We start from the raw sequence: 20,421 nt of genomic DNA, 5'->3' as shown, positions 1-20,421 counted from the left end.
GCTTCCCCAATGCTTGTCAGGTCACAAAAGGGGATCATGTGTCCCCGGGACGCTGCAACCGTCATAAATACGAGTCAGTTGCCAAACGCCCGAATCTTGGTCACAAACCATGGGTATGCTGCAAGGGTCATTAAGTGTGAAAAACGGTCATCGGTCACTTTTTCCAATGCCATTGTAACTTTGAGTGGTCAGTAAATGAGCTGTTATAAGTCGTGGTCTGCCTGTATGCAACTCGCTTGGTGTTTCTTAATTACAGGTAGTCCTCGATTTACAACAGTTCATTTAGTGACCGTTCAAAGTTACAATGGCATTGGAAAAAGTGACTGATGACCGTTTTTCACACAATGACCATTGCAGCATCCCAGTCACATGATCCAAATTCGGACGCTTGGCAACTGACTCACATTTATGACGGTTGCACTGTCCCAGGGTCATGTGATCCAGTAGTGGGTTCCACTTACCTTTGCTACAGGCATGCGCAGAGCGTCCGTGATGACGTCTGGGAAGGTGGGCGGAGCCTCCTGCCGCCGCCACTACCGGTTCTCGCGAACCACTAGAAATCCACCACTGACGTGATCCCGTTTTGTGACTTTCTGACAAGCAAAGTCAATGGGGAAGCCGGATTCACTTAACAACCGTGTGACTAACTTGACAACTGCAGTGATTCACTTAACAATTGTGCCAAGAAAATTCGTAAAATGGGGCAAAACAAGTAATGTCTCCGTTAACCACCAAAAAAAAATATTGGCTTCCATTGTGGTCGTAACCCGAGGACTACCTGCCATTACTCAAGCGGAGGAAAAATCCCGGCTGGGCTTTAGCCATCGAAGGTCCCCAGGCGACGCATAGGGGGCGCCATAACAACCACAATGGCGCGCCCCCAACGCGCGCTTTGGCCAATCAGGGGAAGCCTCCGCGGCCAGGCCGAACCCAAATCATCGCTCCTCCTGGCGCTTGCCCAGTTGCGGGGTTTTGTTTTTTTTTTTAACCCTGAGGGCAAGAAGCAAGTCGAGGCCGAACGGAGGAGTCGTTGCCGGGCAACCGCGAGCGAGCGAGCGGGCGGGGCGTGGTCGTCTCGCGCGCCTGCGCAGACTCTTTCACACACCCCCTCCAAACCGGGCTGCCGTAAAGCGCGACGCCGTCGAAACGCTCTGCTTGGCCTCCCGCCGCGGGCGGGCGCGAAATGTCGTGAGCCGCATCCGGCCGGTGGACGGCGCGGGAGCGACCGCGCGCGGGCGGGCGGGCGGGCGGGCGAGCGAGCGAGCGGCGGCATCCCATGGTCCGTCGGGGGCGGCGGCGGCGGGCGTCCCTGTCCTTCCCCTCCCCCTTCATGCGGGGCCCGGGCCGGGGCCGCGCCCGAGTCGCCCCCGCCCGTTATGGCCAGGAAGACAGTTAGCAGGAAGAGGAGAGCGGCCGCCCCCGCGGCGGGGCCCGGCGGAGAGCAGGTGGGTGGCCTCCCTGCGCGCCTTCTCCCTCTCCCCCGGCGACTACAACCCCCATCGGCCCCGGCCGTCTGCTCGGAAGGTTGGCGGGACTACAGGTCCCATGCGCTCCGCTGCAGGGGAGGCGCCTATCCCATCGCTCGCTGCCCCGTCCGGAGCTTCGGATCTGGGCTGGGTTGTTCTCCTCGCTGCTATCCGGGACTACAGACTCCATCGCTCCCGTTCTAGTGGGTGGGATGACTACAGCGCCCATCGGCCACTCCCTCGTTGCCATCGGTCCCAGCCGGGACTACAGCGCCCATCGCTCCCGTTCTACTATCTTTCCTATGCTTTCCTATGCTGAGCGCGTCGTGGGGGGGCGGGGAGTCTCCGGACTACAATGACTATCCTCCCCTCCTCCTGGCTCCCAGCCGCAACTACAGCCCCTATCCTCCCCACTCGAAGGGATGGGATGACTACACTCCCCCTCGTCCCCGTCCTCCTTCTAAGCACGCTGACGGGTGGGGAATAGGCGCCGGACTACCTTCCCCATCGCCCCCAGCCAGAAACGGGCATCCCAGGAGGGGTCACGGCACCCATCGCTCCCTCCCTTCTAATAAGAGCGTTTGGGGACTGCAGGTCCCATGCTCCCCGCGGGAGCAGGGGGAGGGAGGGCGCCGGACCCTTCCCATCGCTCCCATTCAAGGGAATGGGATGACTACAGCCCCCATCAGTCCCTCCCGCCTTCTAACCGCCTCTACGCTCGCAGGACCGCAGCTCCCATCCTCCATCCCGCGGGCGGAGGCCTTCCGGACCCCTTGCCCATCGCTCCCCGCCGGGACTACAGAGCCCATCGCTCCCTCCTCTCTTCCTAACTGCAACTCCCATCCTGCCCGCGGGCGGTGGCCCTTTGCCCATCGCTCTCAGCTGGGACTACAGCGCCCATCGCTCTGTCCCCCACGGGCGGTGGCCTTCGGGACCCCTTGCCCATCGCTCCCTCCCCTCCTCCTAACCGCAGCGCCCATCCTCCTTCCAAACCCCTTGCCCATCGCTCCCAGCCGGGACTACAGAGCCCATCGGCCCGCAGCACCGTGGGGGGGAACGTGGGGGCGCGGGCAAGCCTTGGGGCCGTTTCCGGGGGGGAGGGGGGGTCTTGCGCCCGAAGATCGGCCCGTAGGGCGCCGGGTTGGCGTTATGGTCGTGTGAACGCGTTTCTTCTCTATCCCGTGTTCGCAGGAGGGAGGGGCAGGAAAGGGTTAACGCCTCTTTGGCTGAGGAGGCGGGGCTGATTTAATGAGCTGATGAATGACAGCCTAGCTCTGGTTTCCCTCAGCACTGCTCCCTTTCAGATGGCTGGACTGCAATTCCCAGAATTCCCCAGCTGGCATGGCCAGCTGGGGAATTCTGGGAGTTGAAGTCCACATGTCTTAAAAGTTACCAAGGTTTTTTTTTTTGAGAGCCCAAAAGGGTATTAGTAAGCAAAGGTGGCTGGGGAATTCTGGGAATTGGATTTATCCCCCCCCCATCTGAAAGCCCCCAAGTTTGGGCAATGCTGGTTTAGCCAAAGGCTTTTGCGGGAAACGCATGAGAGTTTGGATTTGATCTTGGTTTGGACTCTTCCATGTTTTATTTGTATTCATTTTTTTAACTTTATTCATTAGTTAGGGTTAGAGTATTTATCTTTTTATATTGTAAAGTATATCCTAAGATATCATATATCATCATATAATAACTGTAAATAAAAAAATAGATTTATGTACTGCCCATCTCGTCTAGAGATGACTGTGAGTGGCTTACAAATGTTACTTTGTAGTAATAAAACGTAATAGTTTTAGAGTACTGGGGCCAAAATTTTTGTTGCTAAGTGAGACATTTGTTAAGTGACTTTTGCTGACTTACAGGCGGGGTGAGCAGCAATTTAAAATTATGCCAAATGTAACTATGCAAACGAGGACTGTATAAACAGCCTGTTGAAAAGTAAATTGGGAAATAATGAGGCACAAGCTTTTTTTTGTGGGGTGGGAAATCCTCCAGCTGATGGGAAAAAAATAGGCTTTTTAAATAAGCACACCCAGGTCTTCATGGTTTTCCGAAAAACCAGTAGAGTTGGGGCCAAATTGACAAATGTTATTAGTTTATCGACGTATAAAATAGGAAGAAAAAAAAGAAAATAATGGGGAAATTTAGGAAGGAAAATGGAAGAGGAAAAACTGTACGGTAAAAGGGAAGAGAAAAAGATTATTGGCTTCTGAACTCGTTTTAGCCCAATAGAATAAGGACTACAATTGAGGCCAACATTTCTGTCACTAAGTGAAACATTTGTTAAGTGAATTTTGCCTCATTTTACAACCTTTCTTGCCACATTTGTTAAGTGAATCAGGACAGTTATTTATTTATTTTATTCATTTTATTAAATTTTTTATACCGCCCTTCTTCTGCTGGACTCAGGGCGGTGAACAGCCAAGAATAAAAAACATCCAATAGAAAATTTAAAATTATTAAAATAATTAAACAAATTTTGGCCCAGATTTAAAACATCCCAACTAAAATCCGTTACAATTAAAATATCTAAGGGTGGGGGGGGGGTTACGCCAGCCCAGCTTGGTGAAATAGAAAAGTTTTGAGATCTGGTATCCTATGTTATTAAGTTAGTAACACAGTTGTTAAGTGAATCCGGCTTCCCCCTTGACTTTTCTGGTCAAAGGGGATCATGTGACCCTGGAACACTTCAACCGTCATAAATACGAGTCAGTTGCCAAACATCTGAATTTTGGTCACCATGGGGATGCTGTAATGGTCATAAGTGTGAAGAACGGTCGTAAGTCACTTTTTTTCAGTGCTGTTGTAACTTTGAACCGTCACTAAATGAACTGTTGTAAGTTGAGGACCACCTGTATTAACATATAGCAGTGATGGCTAACCTTTTCCGGACTGAGTGCCCAAAGTGTATGCGCACACCTGAACGCCCAAAATGCAATGCGTGCACGGCCCTTGGCGCATGTGCCCTGGCCCCCATGCATGCGCACCCCCTCGCATGTGCCCCGCGTATGCACACACGCCCCCCACGCATGTGTGCCCCCTCCATGCCTGCGTGGCAGAGACCTGAAGACCAGCTGGCCGGCAGGAGGCAAGTGGGCAGTGGAGCTGAACTGGGGCGACAGCTCGCGTGCCATCAGAGAGGGCGCTGTGTGCCACCTCGGGCACGCATGCCATAGGTTCACCATAACAGACATATAGGCTCAGCCTTTTACTTTTGCCTAATAATATATAGTAACAACAAACCTATCTAATCTGCAAAACCCAAAATCAAGGTTTCATTTTTTTTCCCACCCCGAGCACAAAGTCCAGAAGCGGTTTCCAAATAGAAACTAAAGAAATTGCACTTTTGTCCTTAATCAAAGCAGTCGGTTTGGCCATCTCTGCTTCTCCCATCAGCTTTTGTAGCCATTTGTCCACTGTGGGAATCAAAGTACAGGCAGTCCTCAACTTAGAACAGTTCATTTAGTGACCGTTCAAAGTTTACGACATCACCCAAAAAAACGGCTTACAGACCATTTTTCACACAACCATTGCGGCATCCTCATGGTCACATGGTCAAGACTCAGACAGTTGGTAAATGGCTCATATTTATGACGGTTGCTGTGTCCCGGGGGGGGGGGGTGTCACGTGATCCCCTTTTGCGACCTTCTGACAAGCAAAGTCAATGGGGAAGCCAGATTCAATTAATAACTATGTGACTACCTTGACATCTGCAGTGATTCATTTAACGACTGTGGCAAGAAAGGTCGTTAAATGGGACAAAGCTCACTTAACAAACGCCTTGCTTAGCAATGCAAATTTTGGCCTCTATTGTGGTTGTAAGTTGAGGACTAGCTGTATACTTCCATTTTTGTGCATAGATCATTCTGGATCCTATAGCATCATATTTTTGACGTTCTTTTTCACGCTTTTTGTCCATTAAAGGGGTCAAATGGAGCTTCAGGTTAGGCCTTTTTGTGGGGCAAACGTACCCAATAGCAGATCTTCCTTCTGGATCTAATCAGAGAGACCTATTTCACCCCCTTGTAGAAGGGCTGAGGAATTCTGGGAGTTGAAGTCCACAAGTCTTAAAGTTGCCCAGGTTGGAAAACACTATTTAGAGCAGGGGACCCCAACCTGTGGGTCACAGCTCCCTAGTGGACTGTGCGGGGTTTTTGCAACCGGGCCGCAGAAACGGCTGGCAAGTGCACACCCATGCGTCCTTATGCACAAGCAGCAGGCGAGCACACACGTGTGCATCCCCACTTAGAATCAAATAGAATAATAACTTTATTGTCACTTTAAATGCACACTGATCAGCACGCCTTAAAATGAGATTCTGTTGCATACATTGCTCTCAAAGGGTCACCCCTTCCAATATACAACTACGGAAACACGACAAAAAAAATTAATGCATATACCCACATACACACACTCATCTATGACCCAGAGAAACAACGCAGTCTAGTTCGGATGTATACAGATACACAGCGAGAAAAATGAACCTCGGGAGTTTTACCAGACGGAAACATGCAAGCGCGCTCCATTTAAATGAGCAGCTGGCACACGTACAGGCCGCTCGTGCAAATGAAGCTGTGCACACTTGCCAGTCGCTCACATGGAACCATCCCCTCTCTTTCCCCCCAGCTGGTTCGCAAAGCTGCTAAAATTTGGGGAACTCAAACGTTGCATTAAGCTGCGTTAACTGAGGGAAACAATCAAGATCAAGGGAGGTCCTAATACCACTCTATAAAGCCTGAGTAAGGCCACACCTAGAGTACAGCATCCAGTGTTGGTCACCAACCAATAAAAAAGAGTTTGAGACTCTAGAAAGAGTGCAGAGAAGAGCAGTCAGGATGATTAGGGGACTGGAGGCTAAAACATACGATGAACGGTTGCAGGAACTGGGCATGGCTAGTCTAGGGAAGAGAAGGACCAGGGGAGATAGGATAGCAGTCTTCTAATACTTGAGGGGCTGCCCCAGAGAGGAGAGGGGGGTCAAGCTATTTCCCAAAGCACCCAAAGGCCAGACAAGGAATAATGGATGGAAACTGAACAAGGAGAGATTCAACCTAGAAATGAGGAGGAACTTTCTGACACTGAGCACAATCAACCCATGGAACAGTTGCCTTCAGAAGTTGTGGGAGCTTCATCCCTGGAGGCTTTCAAGAAGAGACTGGACTGCCTTCTGTCAGAAATGGTGTAGGGTCTCCTGCTTGGGTGGGGTGGGGGTTGGACTAGATCACCTACAAGGTCCCTTCCAACTCTGTTAATCTAATCTAATCTAAAAAAACTCCAGTTTAGAGATTTTTTTGTCCTTAATTTTCCCGCAGTACGGCTGGGATCACTCAGTTCACAAAAGGAAGAGGCTTCCGCCAGTGAAGCGGTCCTTGGTGTGCTACCTGAAAGGACGAGAGGTGCGGCTTTCCAACGATTCCAGCTACCACCGCTTGCTGCATGCATACGCAGCTCAGCAGCTGCCCGGGTTGCTGAAGGAACGAGAATTTCACCTGGGCACTCTTAACAAAGTCTTTGCGTCGCAGTGGTTAAACCACCGGCAAGTGGTGTGCGGGACGAAATGCAACACGGTAAGGGCGCGTTCCCGTGCTTATTGCCTTGATGTTTCTTCCACCAGGGCTTGGATGGCGCGAAACGTAATGCCCGCTGTTAGTCCTCCAAGGTAAACCAATCAGAAGGGCGAGAGAAAAAATGGTAATTTTTTTTTGAATGTGTGACTTTATAAAATCCCTCTGGATTATAGAGGTGGCTATAAGAATGAGAGAGGAATCTCCAATGGCAGTTTTGGAGATGGCAAGGTTGACTCAGCCTTCCATCCTTTCAAAGGTAGGTGAAATGAGGACCCGGATTGTGGGGGCAATAAGATGACTTTGTATAAATATACAAAAGGATGAAGGCGATTGCTTAACGCATTGTAAGCCGCCCTGAGTCTCCGGAGAAGGGCGGCATATAAATTAAAAAGCAAAGCAAAAGCAAATTTTAAGACTTGTGGACTTCAACACCCAGAATTACCCAGCCAGTATTGAAGTCCACAAGTCTTAAAATCGCCAAGTTTGGAGGCTTCTGAATTAAGAGCAGACTCATCTCCCCACCTTTCCGTGTGCATCTTGCTCCCTTCCTCCCCATCTTTTAATTGCAAATTACGGCTCATCACAGTTATCCAGATGTTGGATCTGGCATTTTTATCCACATATCGAGTCCTTCCCAAGGACCTGGGATAGGCAGATCAAGATGTTTTGAAGATGTTGCTGTTTTGTGATGTGAAAGATACCGTCGCAGGATGGCAGCTGTTCCGAGTCAAGCTGCCTTCCTTTTGCAATTGACTGAAGGGGATTTTGTCAATGCCGATGGCGTTCAAGTGGTGCTCCAGTTGTTTTGGGTTTGAATCCAAATCTCTTTATCACTTGTTGGTATTGCCTTTACTTTCTTTGGCCACAGTCGTTGTACTTCTATTTGCAGGTCTTTGTATTTTGTGATTTTCTCCAGCTCTTTCTCTTCTCTTCTGTTGTCTCCAGGCACTGCCACATCCACTACCCAGGATTTTTTTATCTGTCTTATCAACAGTTGTTAAATTCGGGGTGTTATGTGGCAGATGCCTGTCTGTCTGAATTCTAAAGTCCCAGAGCAATTCTTCATTTTCTATGTCTTTCTCTATTCTATGATCCCAAAAGTTGTCGCTTGCAGGTAAATGATATTTCTTGCAGATTTTACAATGGGCCATTGTTGCTACTTCCTCTTTTTGCCACCTCTTGCTTCTAATATCCGCGTAGAGGAGGTCAGGAGACCTGGTCTGCCCTGTAGTCACAACAGGTGTGTCCCTTCTTGTTGACTGTTCTTTAGTAAGGCTGGAGAAAATGCGGCCGAACTGGATCGGCCTGGATGAGGCTTAATTTTTTTTTTTATGGTGTCTTGTTGACTATCACACCTGAGTTGCTTTTCTGACTTAACTCTGGAACAATCAGAAACGTCCGTCTGGGCTTCTGCCTCGGGGTGCTTAAACATGGTTTTGGGCACTCCTGAATTTCATTTGATGTATCTGTTGTACTAAGAACGTGGTTTCCTGGAAGACGATGCCCAACGTGCAGAAATGGGCATCGTCATCCTTGAAAACGCATGAACGGGAAAGTTGTACGTACCTCAGATCAGGGGTGAGTGGGGTATTGATTTTCCTGTTATAGACGATTGCCTTGCTCTGTCGTCGTTGGTAGGGAGTGTTCTTGGTGAAGAGCAAACCCTACTCCCTTCTAGCACTGATAGTGTTACCTAGTTGGGTCATGAAACGTCTGCAAGAAAACCACCAAGCTCAAAGAGCACCAAGGACCCCACAATTCTCCTCTTCCTCCTCCTCCCCCTCCCCCCCTCCTCCTCCTTTCCACAAAGTCCACTCCCTTCTAACACTGATGACATTACTTAGTTGGATCATGAAATGTCTTCAAGAAAACCACTAAGTTCAGAGAGCAGCAAGGACCCCACAATAGTTCCCTAAACCCCATTGCCTTTTAGCACTGATGATGTTACTTAGTTTGGTCATGAAATGTCTGCAAAAAAAAAACAAAACACCAAGCACAAAGGGTATCAGGGATCGTACAGCCTCCTCCTCCTCCTCCTCCTCCTCCTCCTCCTCCTCCTCCTCCTCCTTTTCCTCCATCTCCTCCTCCTCCTCCATCATTTTGCAAACCAAGTGCTGATGACATTACGTAGTTGGGTCAGGAAATGTCTGCAAGAAAACCAGCAAGCTCAGAGAGAAGCAAGGACCCCACAGTCCTCCTCTTCCTCCACTTCTCCTCCTCTCTGCAAACTCCACTTCCGTCTAGCGCTGATGACGTTACCTAGTTGGGTAACTAAATGTCTGCAAGAAAACCACCAAGCTGAGAGCACCAAGGGCCCTCCAGTTCCCCTCCTCCTCCTCCTCTCTGCAAACCCCACTCCCTTCTAGCACTGATGATCTTACCTAGTTGGGTCATGAAACATCCGCAAGAAAACGACCAAACTTGGGAGAGCACCAAGAACCTCACCATTCAACCCTGAGCTGCAAATATTCTCTGCTATAAATGAGCCCATTGTTCACCTTTCTTGTCTCTTGCAGTTGTTTGTAGTCGACGTCCAAAGTGGGCAGATCACCAAGATTCCCATCCTGAAGGATCGAGAGCCCCACATCGTCAACCAGCAGGGCTGTGGGATCCATGCCATCGAGCTCAACCCTTCCAGGACCCTCTTGGCCACCGGGGGCGATAACCCCAACAGCCTCGCAATTTATCGCCTGCCCACCCTCGATCCCGTGTGCGTGGGAGATGTAAGTCCCTGCAAAGATGGGAAAGCTTTGAGTTTAGCCATCAAGAGGTCAGATCGGACACAGGAAGTCCTCGGCTTACAGCAGTCTGTTTAGTGGCCGTTCAAAGTTGCAACGGCGCTGAAAAAAGTGACTTGGGACCCTTTTTTCACACTTGCGACGCTTACAAAAATTCAGAGGCTTGACAACTGGCATGTACTTATGACTGTTGCCGTATCCCAGGGTCATGTGATCCCCTTTGGTAACCTTTGGACATAGAAAATCAATGGGGAAGACAGATTCGCTTAACAACTATGTTACAAACTTATCAACTGCAGTGATTCGTTTAACAATGGAGACAAGATCCATTGTGGTCGTAAGTCAGGGATTACCTGTATTGCCTTGCTAATTTAGGTGACGAGTTGGTTAAAATCCTTCCGAATTGTTGAGGCCTGGAAAGGTAATTGATTGAGTCAACTTGTTCTCTTTTCGATTACGGAGTTAGTCCTTCACTTACGACTGTTCGTTTAGCGACCATTCTAATTTACGTTGGCACTGAAAAAAGTGACTTATGACCACTTGTCACGCTTAACGACCGTGGCAGCGTCCCCCATAGTCACGTGATCAAAATTTGGGTGCTTGGCAACTGGCATGTACTTACGAAGGTTCCACTGTCCCGGGGGGGGGGGGGTCCACATGATCCCCATTTGTGACCTTCCCAGCCAGGTTCAGACAAGCAAACTCAATGGGGAAAGCTGGATTTACTTAATATGTGATTCACTTAACAACCTGCAGAGTTTCACTTAACAACGGTGCCAAAAAAGATAATAAAATTGGATATGATTCACTTAACAGACACCTTGCTTAGCAACGGAAATTCTGGGACCAGAATTTCTTTTGGAGGTCAAGGACTGTACTGTATCTGTACTCAAGTACTATAAAAATATGTTAAAATTTCTTCAATGATTGGTGAGAACTGACTATGCTACAATCACCTGATTTCTTTGCCTTCACGTTATTCCTTCCTTCTTTCTTTTTAGGATGGGCACAAAGATTGGATATTTTCTATTGCATGGATCAGTGATACAATGGCTGTTTCTGGTAACACTCAAACTTTATTTATTTTTATTTTTATTTTTATTATTTTTATTTTTATTTTTATTATTATTATTATTATTATTATTATTATTATTATTATTATTATTATTATTATTATTATTATTATTAAGAGGAGATGTGTTCAAATTTATTCATTACAGCCATGAGGCCAGATATAAGCAAAATGTTGAATAAAAAATATTACAACTTTCTATATCAGGGGTTCTCCAAAGTTGGCTATTTTATGGTTTGTGGGCTTCAACTCCCAGAATTCCCCAGCCAATGCATGCTGTCTAGGGAATTCTGGGAGTTGGAAGTCCACAAGTGGTAAAATTGCCAAGATTGGAGGCCACTGTATTCTATCTATATATATCCATATCCATATCCATATCCATCTATCTACCTATCTATCCATCCATATATCTGTACCTCTCTCTCTCCCTCCGTTCTTCCCTCCTTCCCTCCCTCCAGCTATCTATCAATCATCTATCTTATCTATCTATCATCTATCAATCGATTATCTATCATCTAGCTGGCTTCTCCAGAGATAAGAGATAAAAACATTGTGCCAAGTATATGGTATTCATATTTTTATAGTATTTTATTCTCATTATATGCATGTTTTGTATAGTTTTATCCTTGTTTAACGTTCTAAGCTGTCCATTACTAGACGGCCTACAAATTAGAATAGGATAGGAGATAGACAGGATAGGATAGGATAGGATAGGATAGGATAGGATAGGATAAGATAGGATAGGATAGGATAGGATAGGATAGACAAATGGTTGTCCCATCTCTTCTTAAAAACGTCTAGTGTTGGAGCATTTACAACCTCTGGAGGCAAGTTGTTCCACTGATGAATTGTTTTCCCTGTCAGGAAATTTCTCCTTAGTTCTAGGTTGCTTCTCTCCTTGATTAGTTTCCACTCATGGCTTCTTGTCCTGCCCTCAGGTGCTTTGGAGAATAGCTTGACTCCCTCTTCTTTGCGGCAACCCCTCAAACATTGGAATATTGCTATATCCTTCCTTTCATTAAACTAGAAATGCCCAATTCCAGCAACCATTCTTTAAATTGAATGACTAAATAAATCCTTCTCCTTTCTTGGACCTGCGTTCGATGCGTGCTTGAACGTGCTTCTTTCCGGTAGGCTCCCGAGATGGGTCAATGGGCCTCTGGGAAGTGACGGATGAAGTCTTGGCCAAGAGTGACGCACGGCGCAACCTGGCGCAACCTGTCCCCGTCTATGCACACATCACCCACAGGGCACTGAAGGACATCCCCAAGGAGAACACTAATCCCGCCAACTGCAAAGTCCGGGCGCTTGCTTTCAACAACAGGAACAAGGTGAGGAAGACGAAGCAATGGCCCTGGAAAAACAGATAGTCCTCGACGTACGACCACAACCGAGACCAACATTTCCATTGTTAAGTGGGACTTTTCTTAAGGGAGTTTTGCCCTGTTCTGATGACCCTTCCTGCCTCCGTTGTTAAGTGAACCACTGCAGTTGTTCAAGTCAGTCACATGGTGTTGAAGTGAATCTGGCCTCCCTGTTGACTTTGCTCGTCAGAAGGTCGCAAAAGGGGGTCACGTGACCCCGGGATGCTGCAACAGTCATAAGTACATGCCAGTTGCCAAGCATCTTAATTTTGATCGCGTGACCTTGGGTAGGCTGCCATGGTCGTAACTGAAAAATGGCCATAAGTCACTTGTTTCAGTCCCATTGTAACTGTTGTAAGTCAAGGAATCCCTCCATTTCTACAGGTAGTCCTCGACTTACAACAGTTTATTTAGACTGCAGACAGCTACCCTGGTCTGGTGCCTTGCTAAGCCGTAAACCATCATTTAGACATGACAGTGACTTACATTCATATGTTGCTAAGCCAAAACCAAACAATCTGGTGATTTCTGCAATACAGGGAGTTCTCGATTTACAACTGTTTATTTAGTGACGTTACAACGGCACTGAAAAAAAGCCGGTTTTCAAACTTATGACTGGTTTTTGCTTCCCTATGGTCACGTCATGTGATTAAAATTTGGTTGCTTGGCAACTGACTCACATTTATGACCATAGCAGCATCCCGAGATCACGTGATCCCCTTTTGCGACTTCATGACAAGCAAAGTAAGTGGGGAAGCCAGATTCACTGAATGACGATGTTCCTCAATTAAGAACCCAGGGATTCACTTAACTGTGAGAAGAGAGTCATAAAATAGGAGCCAAGCTCACTTGACAACTCTCTCGGTTAGCAATGGAAATTTCAGGCTCAATTGTGGTCGTAAGGACCACCTGCATATGAACTCAACCTCTGTTTTCAGAAAAAGCAAAATGGCTAACTATTATGGATGTAAGTAGAAGCTTTCACATCCCAGTCGCTTGAACAGTTAATATTTTTTCTCTTGCAGGAACTGGGAGCTGTTTCTCTGGATGGATATTTCCACCTCTGGAAAGCAGAACACATGCTGTCCAAGGTAACTCCCTTCACACCTGCACACACAGGTGAATCAAACAGAACAGTTTAGTTGGAAGGGATCTTGGTGGTCTTCTAGTCCAACCCCCTGCTCAGGCAGGAAGCCTATACCCGTGGTGGTGAACCTGTGGCACGCGTGCCGGAAGTGGCAGGCAGAGCCATGTTGCCTGGCATGTGTGGCGTCGCCCATTCCTCTTCCGGGTTTCCGGCGCACACATGCACACCGGCCAGCTAGTCTTCTGGTCACTGGTGCGCATGTGTGCGCGACAATCAGCTGGCCTTCACACATGCCAGTGTCACTTCACATGGGCACTTCACAGTGCCAGAAACCGGAAGATCAGCCAGCCAGCTGATTGTCCATTTCCCAGTGTGTGCATGCCTACTGGCCATTCTTAGCGCCCATGCCGTCGACGCCCGCATGCAGTCCTGGGACATCCACCCCCTTGCCAGCCAGGAGTGCTGCCACCAGTCGCTCCCCTGCATCTGCCCACCTTGTCACTGCCACCACTGCTGCAAGGAAAGGCCCTGAAGCTGCGTTTCCCGGGATCCATGTGGGCTGCCGCAGGGGGAGACCAGGCATGGCTGGCTGGACGCTGCCCGGAGCGGGAGGCTGGCAGGAGGAGAAGGAGCCGCCGCTGTCACTTAGCCGGCACAAACGGCCTGCTGTCGCACCTTGCCGCCTCCCTCCCTTCAGTTTCCATCCATTATTCCTTGTCTGGCCTTCAGGGGCTTTGGACCCCCCTCTTCTTCCATCCATTCCTGGAAAGTCCTTTTTTCACATTTTCTGAAGGCAACATTGTTGGCTTTATCTGAAACCTCATTTATTAAGGGCTTTTTAAAACTATTCCCTCCAGTTGAATTTGCCTTTTCATGGGGACATCTTAACAAAGCAACAGAACAACACAGTTGGAAGGGACCCTGGAGGTCTTCTAGTCCAACCCCCTGCTCAAGGAGGAGCCTTCTACCATTTCAGGCAAATGGTTGTCCAGTCTCTTCTTATGAACCTCCAGTGATGGAGCATCCATAACTTCTGGAGGCAAGTTGTTCCACTGGTTAATTGTCCTCACTGTTAGGAAGTTTCTGCTCAATTCCAAATTGCTTCTCTCCTTGATTACTTTCTATCCGTCGTTGAACAAGAAGGATCTTCTGTTGGATCAATGAAACTCAGCGGGTTAAAAATTAAAATAGAATTTCCTGATTTGGGTATAAGGGAGAACTTTGGCTTTGTGCTGGGTTGTGCTGACCCTTAGATGCATTTGTGGGGGAGAGAGGGCTCATGTGAGCGTAGCATTTCTTGGCAACTTGGTTGAAAAGCTACAAAGAGCATTCAAGCTCTTTTCCAGCTTCTTAATCTAGCATTGCGATCCTCTTTTGTTTTGTTGTGGAGACTCACAATTTTTTCCCTCTGGGTTTATTTGTTTAAATATCTTTTTGTTTTTGAGAAAGAGCGCAAGAACAGCACAGTGGCATCAGGCAAACTTATTTTAGCTCCTCGAAGAGTTGTGCATTCAAAAAAAAATTTCTGTTGTGTTGTAAAACTTCACCGTCCTTTGAAATGTTTTGTACACATTTCCGAGGTAGAAAATAAGGAAAATTTTGTTGATTTAAGTTGCACACATAACAACAGTCGAAAATTGAGTGCTTTTTTTAAAAAAAAAACAAAGGATTGTTTGTGATCTGTGATGCAAAATTTCTGCGTTATAGGTACTCCTTGACTTATGACCGATCACTTAATGACTGTAGAAAGTTACAACGGCCGGTGCCAATATTTAGGAATACTATTAATCAGAATCAAATCAGAATTAGAATAGAGCTGGAAGGGACCTTGGAAGTCTTCTAGTACAGCCCCCTACTCAAGCAGGAGATCTAATAATAGATCTGGGTATTTTACATTTCCTGGGCCACATCTATCCCTTTGGCTGTCCCTGTCCGGCCCACGTGAGATCAATTGGAAATTAGAAATCAAATGTTAAATAAGTGGACATACCATGCACGCAACGTGACGTCGTTTTATTTTGAAGGTGACTTTTTTCTTCATTTTCTCCCCCTTCACAGTTCGATTGGTTTGACCCTCCACAAGAGTTCCAGTTTTTCATGTGGGCCCTCGGGAAAATTAATTGCCAATCCTTGGTCTGTAAAAGGGCTCTCCAAACTTGGCAACTGTTAAGATTTGTGGACTTCAACTCCCAGAATTCTCCAGACAGTAGCTGGCTGGGGAATCCTGGGAATTGAAATCCACAGATCTTAACAGTTGCCAAGTTTGGAGAGCCAAAGCTTAGGCTTGGCTGCCTCAAGTCTTGTCTGGGGGAAGTAGCCTGTCTTATTATTGTCCCAGTTGTGATTGCGTACCTTGTGCGAAATCTCCGCGGTGGATGGTGTTCATGTCGTCCGTCTGAAAAATATATCCAGAAGTGGTTCTGATTTTGGTTCGTTTATTTAAACGTCCTTCGGAGCTTCTGTGGTTCTGAGTTTTCATCAAGGTTTTTTCCCTTTCTCACTTTTGCAGCTCCTCTCCACCAAGCTGCCCTACTGCCGGGAAAACGTGTGTCTGGCCTATGGTCAGGAGTGGTCGGTGTATGCCGTTGGGTCTCAGGCCCACGTCTCTCTCCTGGACCCCCGACAGCCTTCCCACAAGGTTAAGTCTGTCTGCTCCAGAGAGCGAGGAAGTGGTAAGGAGGCCTTCCGTGAAACATTTGGGGTTGTGTATGAAAAATGTGTGGAGATGCAGCTCTTTTTGTTTTCCAACTCGGAGCCCTGCAGGTGCTTATGGATTTTCCTTCCTTCCTTCCTTCCCTCCCTCCCTCCCTCCCTCTCTTTCTTTTTCTTTCTTTCTTTCTCTTTCTTTTTCTCTCTCTTTCTTTTCCTCCCTTCCTTCCCTCCCTCCCTCCCTCCCTTTTTTCTCTTTCTCTTTCTCTTTCTTTTTCTCTTTCCCTTCCTTCCTTCCTTCCTTCCTTCCTTCCTTCCTTCCCTCTCTTTCTTTTTCTTTCTTTCTTTCTTTTTCTCTCTCTTTCTTTTCCTCCCTTCCTTCCTTCCTTCCCTCCCTCCCTCCCTCCCTTTTTTCTTTCTTTCTTTTTCTTTTTCTCTTTTCCTTCCTTCCTTCCTTCCTTCCTTCCTTCCTTCCTTCCTTCCTTCCTTCCTTCCTTCCTTCCTTCCTTCCTTCCCTTTCTTTCCCTCCCTCGCCCTTCTCCTTTCCCGTATTTACAATGGTTGCAGTATCCTTGAGGATTCTCATTTGCAACCTTGGGGAGTTTCTGACAAGCAAAGTCAATGGGCGGATCCAGATTCACTTAAGGACCACATCATTCACATCGAGTCCAGCGATTTGCTTAACTACAGTAGCAAAAATCGTAAAACGGGGCAAGTCTCACTTAACAACTATCCCGCTTAGCAATGGAAGTTTTGGGCTCAATTGTGGTCGTAAGTGAAGGACTAGCTATAGGGCCGGGATTTGTTTCCGGTTCCCATATAACGCCTCCGTCCTTCTTCCGCCACAGGCATCCGCTCCGTGAGCTTCTACGAACACATCATCACGGTGGGGACGGGACAGGGCTCCTTGCTGTTTTACGACATCCGAGCCCAGAGGTTCCTGGACGAGAAACCGCCACAGAATTTCTATGGATCAAAATTGGCAGGAAGTGAAATTCTCAAACTCTCAACCGGCAAAGGTTGGCTGGTGAGTCGCTGCAGAAGGAGGAAACGGGGGGGTCATGTAGGCTCCCGGGGGGGAGGGGCGGTGTTAAGAGGTCAACAGGAGGTGTCCTCAGACTACGGAGACTCTTCGAAACCAGGTGGAGGTTTGTCCTTCAGTAGTTTGCGTTATCAAGATGGAAGGGAGAGTTGGTCAGCTAAAGCAGAGCTATAGAGGGATTCCAAAACTTCCCCAGCAATCACTCAATTGGTCTAGTGATGAAGGCACCAGCTAGAAACCAGGAGGTGGTGAGTTCTAGTCCTGCCATACGCATGTAAGCTGGCTGGGTGATTTTCTGCCAATCACCAGGAAGCTCTTGAGTTCTAGTCCCACTTAGGCATGAAAACTGGCTGGGCGACTCTGAGCCAGTCACCAGGGGACAGTGAGTTCTAGTTCTGTTTTAGGCATGAAAGCTGGTTGGGTGATTTTGGGCCAATCAGTAGGAGACAGTGAATTCTACTCCCACTTTAGGCATGTTGACTGGGTGACTTTGGGCCAATCATCAGGAGTCTGTGAGTTCTAGTCCCACATTAGGCAAGAAAGCAAATGGTGTCTTTGGGCCAGTCTCTCAAGTGACAACCTGGTCAGTTAATTCCTGTTGGTACACACCATCGATGCGATAAACCCAGAATCTGTATTTGGGGGTAAACCAGGAATTGCGTTTCTCTTGTGTTGTAGTTCTCCTCTCTTTCTTCCTTGGTCTCGGAGGTGTACAGGCAGTCCTTGACTTACAGCACTTCATTTAGTGACCGTTGAAAGTTGCAGTGGCACTTTTAAAAAGTCGCTGCTTTTCATACGACCGATGCAGCATCCCCATGGTCACGTGATTAAAATTTGGGTGCTTAGCAGTGAGCTCGTATTTATGACGGTCGCAGTGTCCCGGGGTCACGTGATCCCCTTTCGCAACCTTCTGTCAAACAACGTCCGCGGGGAAGCCCGATTCACTGAACAACCGCGCGACTAACTTGACAAGAACTCAACTGGAGAAGGGCTCAATAATTGTGGTCGTAAGTCGAGGACCCGTTTGTACAGATCAGCTTTTGGGAAGGCAGCTGGTTGCATCTCTAACCGACGTCCGTTTCCTTTTGACAGAATCATGACGAAACCTGGAGGAATTACTTTTCGGACATCAGTTTCTTCCCCAACGCCGTTTACACGCACTGCTACGACTCGTCGGGCACGAAGCTTTTTGTGGCAGGAGGACCTCTTCCTTCCGGACTCCACGGGAATTACGCCGGCCTCTGGAGCTAATGACACTTTTCCCCGGGGAAAAAAAAAAGCCTCTGGAAGCGTGACTTTCTCCTTCTTCTCCTCCTCCTCCTCCTCCTCCCTCACCTTCATTTTCTCTCCTTTTTTAAAAACAAAAGGATTTGCGTGGTGGACATTCCCGTCTTCTGGTTTTGATGCCACTCGGGGTTTAAACATTTTTTTTTTTAAAGGAGGGGAAACCGTCAATCCCGTCGAGTCTCCCAGAAGTTTTTGTACATTTTTAAAAATGGGGTGTGTTGTTGGGTTTTTTTTTTTTCTTTTTGGTTGCTGTTGTTGTGGTGGTTGTTGACCTGCTTTTAACTTTCTACAATAGACTGAGGGTTGGCGCCCTTTTTATTGCGTTTCCTAAAAATGGCGGCGTCTTCGCCCCCGAGCTTAGGCTGACCGACCGACCATAAGTCTCATTTTTCTCCTCTTACTTCGCTGGGAGGTAGGATCCCTCGATTCGATCGGCTGCTGCCGAGCTTTCTATGAAAGCCCAGGGGCTGTTTGTGTGTGTGCGCGCGTGCGCACGCATATATGTGTACATGTATGTGCAGGTACTTTGTCGGTCACCTTTCCTGGAATAAAAACAATCTAATTAAAAATCAAAATGTATTTATACGACAGGCCCTTCTACCTAATCCACAGAGTTAGGCCTGCCCTGCCCCTTAACTCTGGGTCAACCTTTAAAAAGTGCAGGTTTCACAACGATGCCGTTTTCGTTGCTCCGTCGTTTTTTGATTTTGTTTTAATATATAAAGGCAACCATGTTCATTCAATAGAGACACATTAAAGACAATCCCTGAGAACCATATATAATGTGCTCACGCACTGGTGTTCTGTCCCTGTCTCACACATGCACACAAACAGACAGCCGGGGGTTAAATAAACTAGCAGACAACCAATTCTTCCGATAAGAAGCTTGGCAGAAACCCACTAGCTGCTTGCCAAGAGCTTTACTCATAAACAAAATACACACTGTTCAAGAATTGTCCAGTTCGTAAAATAAATCCAAGGCAGATAATGTTGTTTCCAAAGATGCAATGTGACTCGATAGTAGTTAGTTTTGTCCATCACAGAGTCTGAATGGCCACCTCACCCCCTTTTATACCCTGTGGGGTGTGGTCCAGTGACTCAGCTTAATCTCTGGCACGCCTCTTCTTCTGTTGCACGTGCTTATCTCTGCAACGCTGCCGAGGATCCAGCCAAGACTCATCTCCCTCATTACTGTCCACCTGTGGCTGCGTGGACGTGCTTGGCCCTGGCCCTATCTCTTGCCCTTCGGCAGACACCAAAGGCATTGCCAGAGAGGAGGGTCCTGGAGAGGGAGGCCTTGCCAACTCCTCTCCTTCACTCTTGGAGTCCTCTCCTGCCGATGACACAGGCTCAGGTAACCGAGCCACAACAACTGGTTTAGCAGCAGCAGTTGTGAACTCGGTATGTGGATAAGTGCTTTTACGCATACACACACACACACACACTGAGTGGGGCGGTGGCCTAGAGGTTGAGCTCTCGTCTCACAATCAGGAAGCTGTGAATTCGATCCTAGGTAGAGGCAGATTTGCAGGTTCTTTTCTCTCTCGGCACAATGGGAATGTATCTGCTGAACAAAACTCCGCATTGGCGACAGGAAGGGCATCTGGCCAGTAAACATTGCTAGCTCCATTCAGTTGCCCAGACTCCACAAACACATACACATATACATACACATATATACACACACACACAAGTTTTTGTTTTTGTTTTGAAAAGCTGGTGAATAAGCTACACAGAGTTCTTCATCCACACTCTCAGATAATGTTCGGTTGAAGCTAGCTGCTTTCCAGCTTTTAGACCGATGTTTTGTTTTTTAAAAAATGGCTTCATATAGATTGTGTTTCTAGGGTTATTTTTTTTTTTTTTTAAAGCAACTTCATCAACTATGAATGCCCCAAAGGAGAAGAAATTGCAGAGGGGAGGGTGCAGCAGTGGTGAAATCCAAATTTTTTTTACTACCGGTTCTGTGGGCGTGGCTTGGTGAGCATGATGTGGCTGGGTGGGTGTGGCAGGGGAAGGATACTGCAAAATCTCAATTCCCACCCCACTCGGGGGCCAACCAGAGGTGGTATTTGCCGGTTCTCCGAACTACTCTAAATTTCCGCTACCGGTTCTCTAGAACCTGTCAGAACCTGCTGGATTTCATCCCTGGGGT

General features: G+C 47.7%; 2 protein-coding genes across 2 annotated transcripts in view; one reads left to right on the top strand and one right to left on the bottom strand.

The window, feature by feature from the left end:
• UBAP1 (ubiquitin associated protein 1) overlaps window positions 1–1,068 on the bottom strand; it is a 35,800-nt gene extending 34,732 nt beyond the window's left edge. Inside the window, exon 1 of the mRNA XM_087885477.1 lies at window positions 462–1,068. The gene's annotated coding sequence lies outside the window, so the exon portion shown is untranslated. The remainder of the gene's footprint in view (window positions 1–461) is intronic.
• On the top strand, window positions 928–18,835 carry DCAF12 (DDB1 and CUL4 associated factor 12). Its single transcript, XM_034441956.3, has 9 exons — window positions 928–1,445; window positions 6,773–7,027; window positions 9,544–9,750; window positions 10,767–10,827; window positions 11,972–12,168; window positions 13,227–13,292; window positions 15,798–15,960; window positions 16,786–16,964; window positions 18,072–18,835. The coding sequence occupies exons 1-9, from the start codon at window positions 1,377–1,379 to the stop codon at window positions 18,228–18,230; spliced, it is 1,356 nt and encodes a 451-aa protein (XP_034297847.1). The 5' UTR covers window positions 928–1,376; the 3' UTR covers window positions 18,231–18,835.
• Window positions 18,836–20,421: the final 1,586 nt, after the last annotated feature.

This window comes from Pantherophis guttatus, chromosome 2 (genome assembly GCF_059756535.1).
Source record: "Pantherophis guttatus breed Tessera chromosome 2, ASM5975653v1, whole genome shotgun sequence".
Taxonomy (NCBI): Eukaryota; Metazoa; Chordata; class Lepidosauria; order Squamata; family Colubridae; genus Pantherophis; species Pantherophis guttatus.
Note: the sequence above shows the minus strand (reverse complement) of the source record. Positions and strands in the feature narration are given on the sequence as shown.

Excerpts from the sequence above, each read along its gene's own strand:
- DCAF12 (XM_034441956.3), top strand. The coding sequence starts at position 1,377 with ATGGCCAGGAAGACAGTTAGCAGGAAGAGGAGAGCGGCCGCCCCCGCG. Across the intron at positions 9,751-10,766 it reads ATCCCGTGTGCGTGGGAGAT|GATGGGCACAAAGATTGGAT; the intron begins GTAAGTCCCTGC and ends CTTTCTTTTTAG. Across the intron at positions 12,169-13,226 it reads CTTTCAACAACAGGAACAAG|GAACTGGGAGCTGTTTCTCT; the intron begins GTGAGGAAGACG and ends TTTCTCTTGCAG.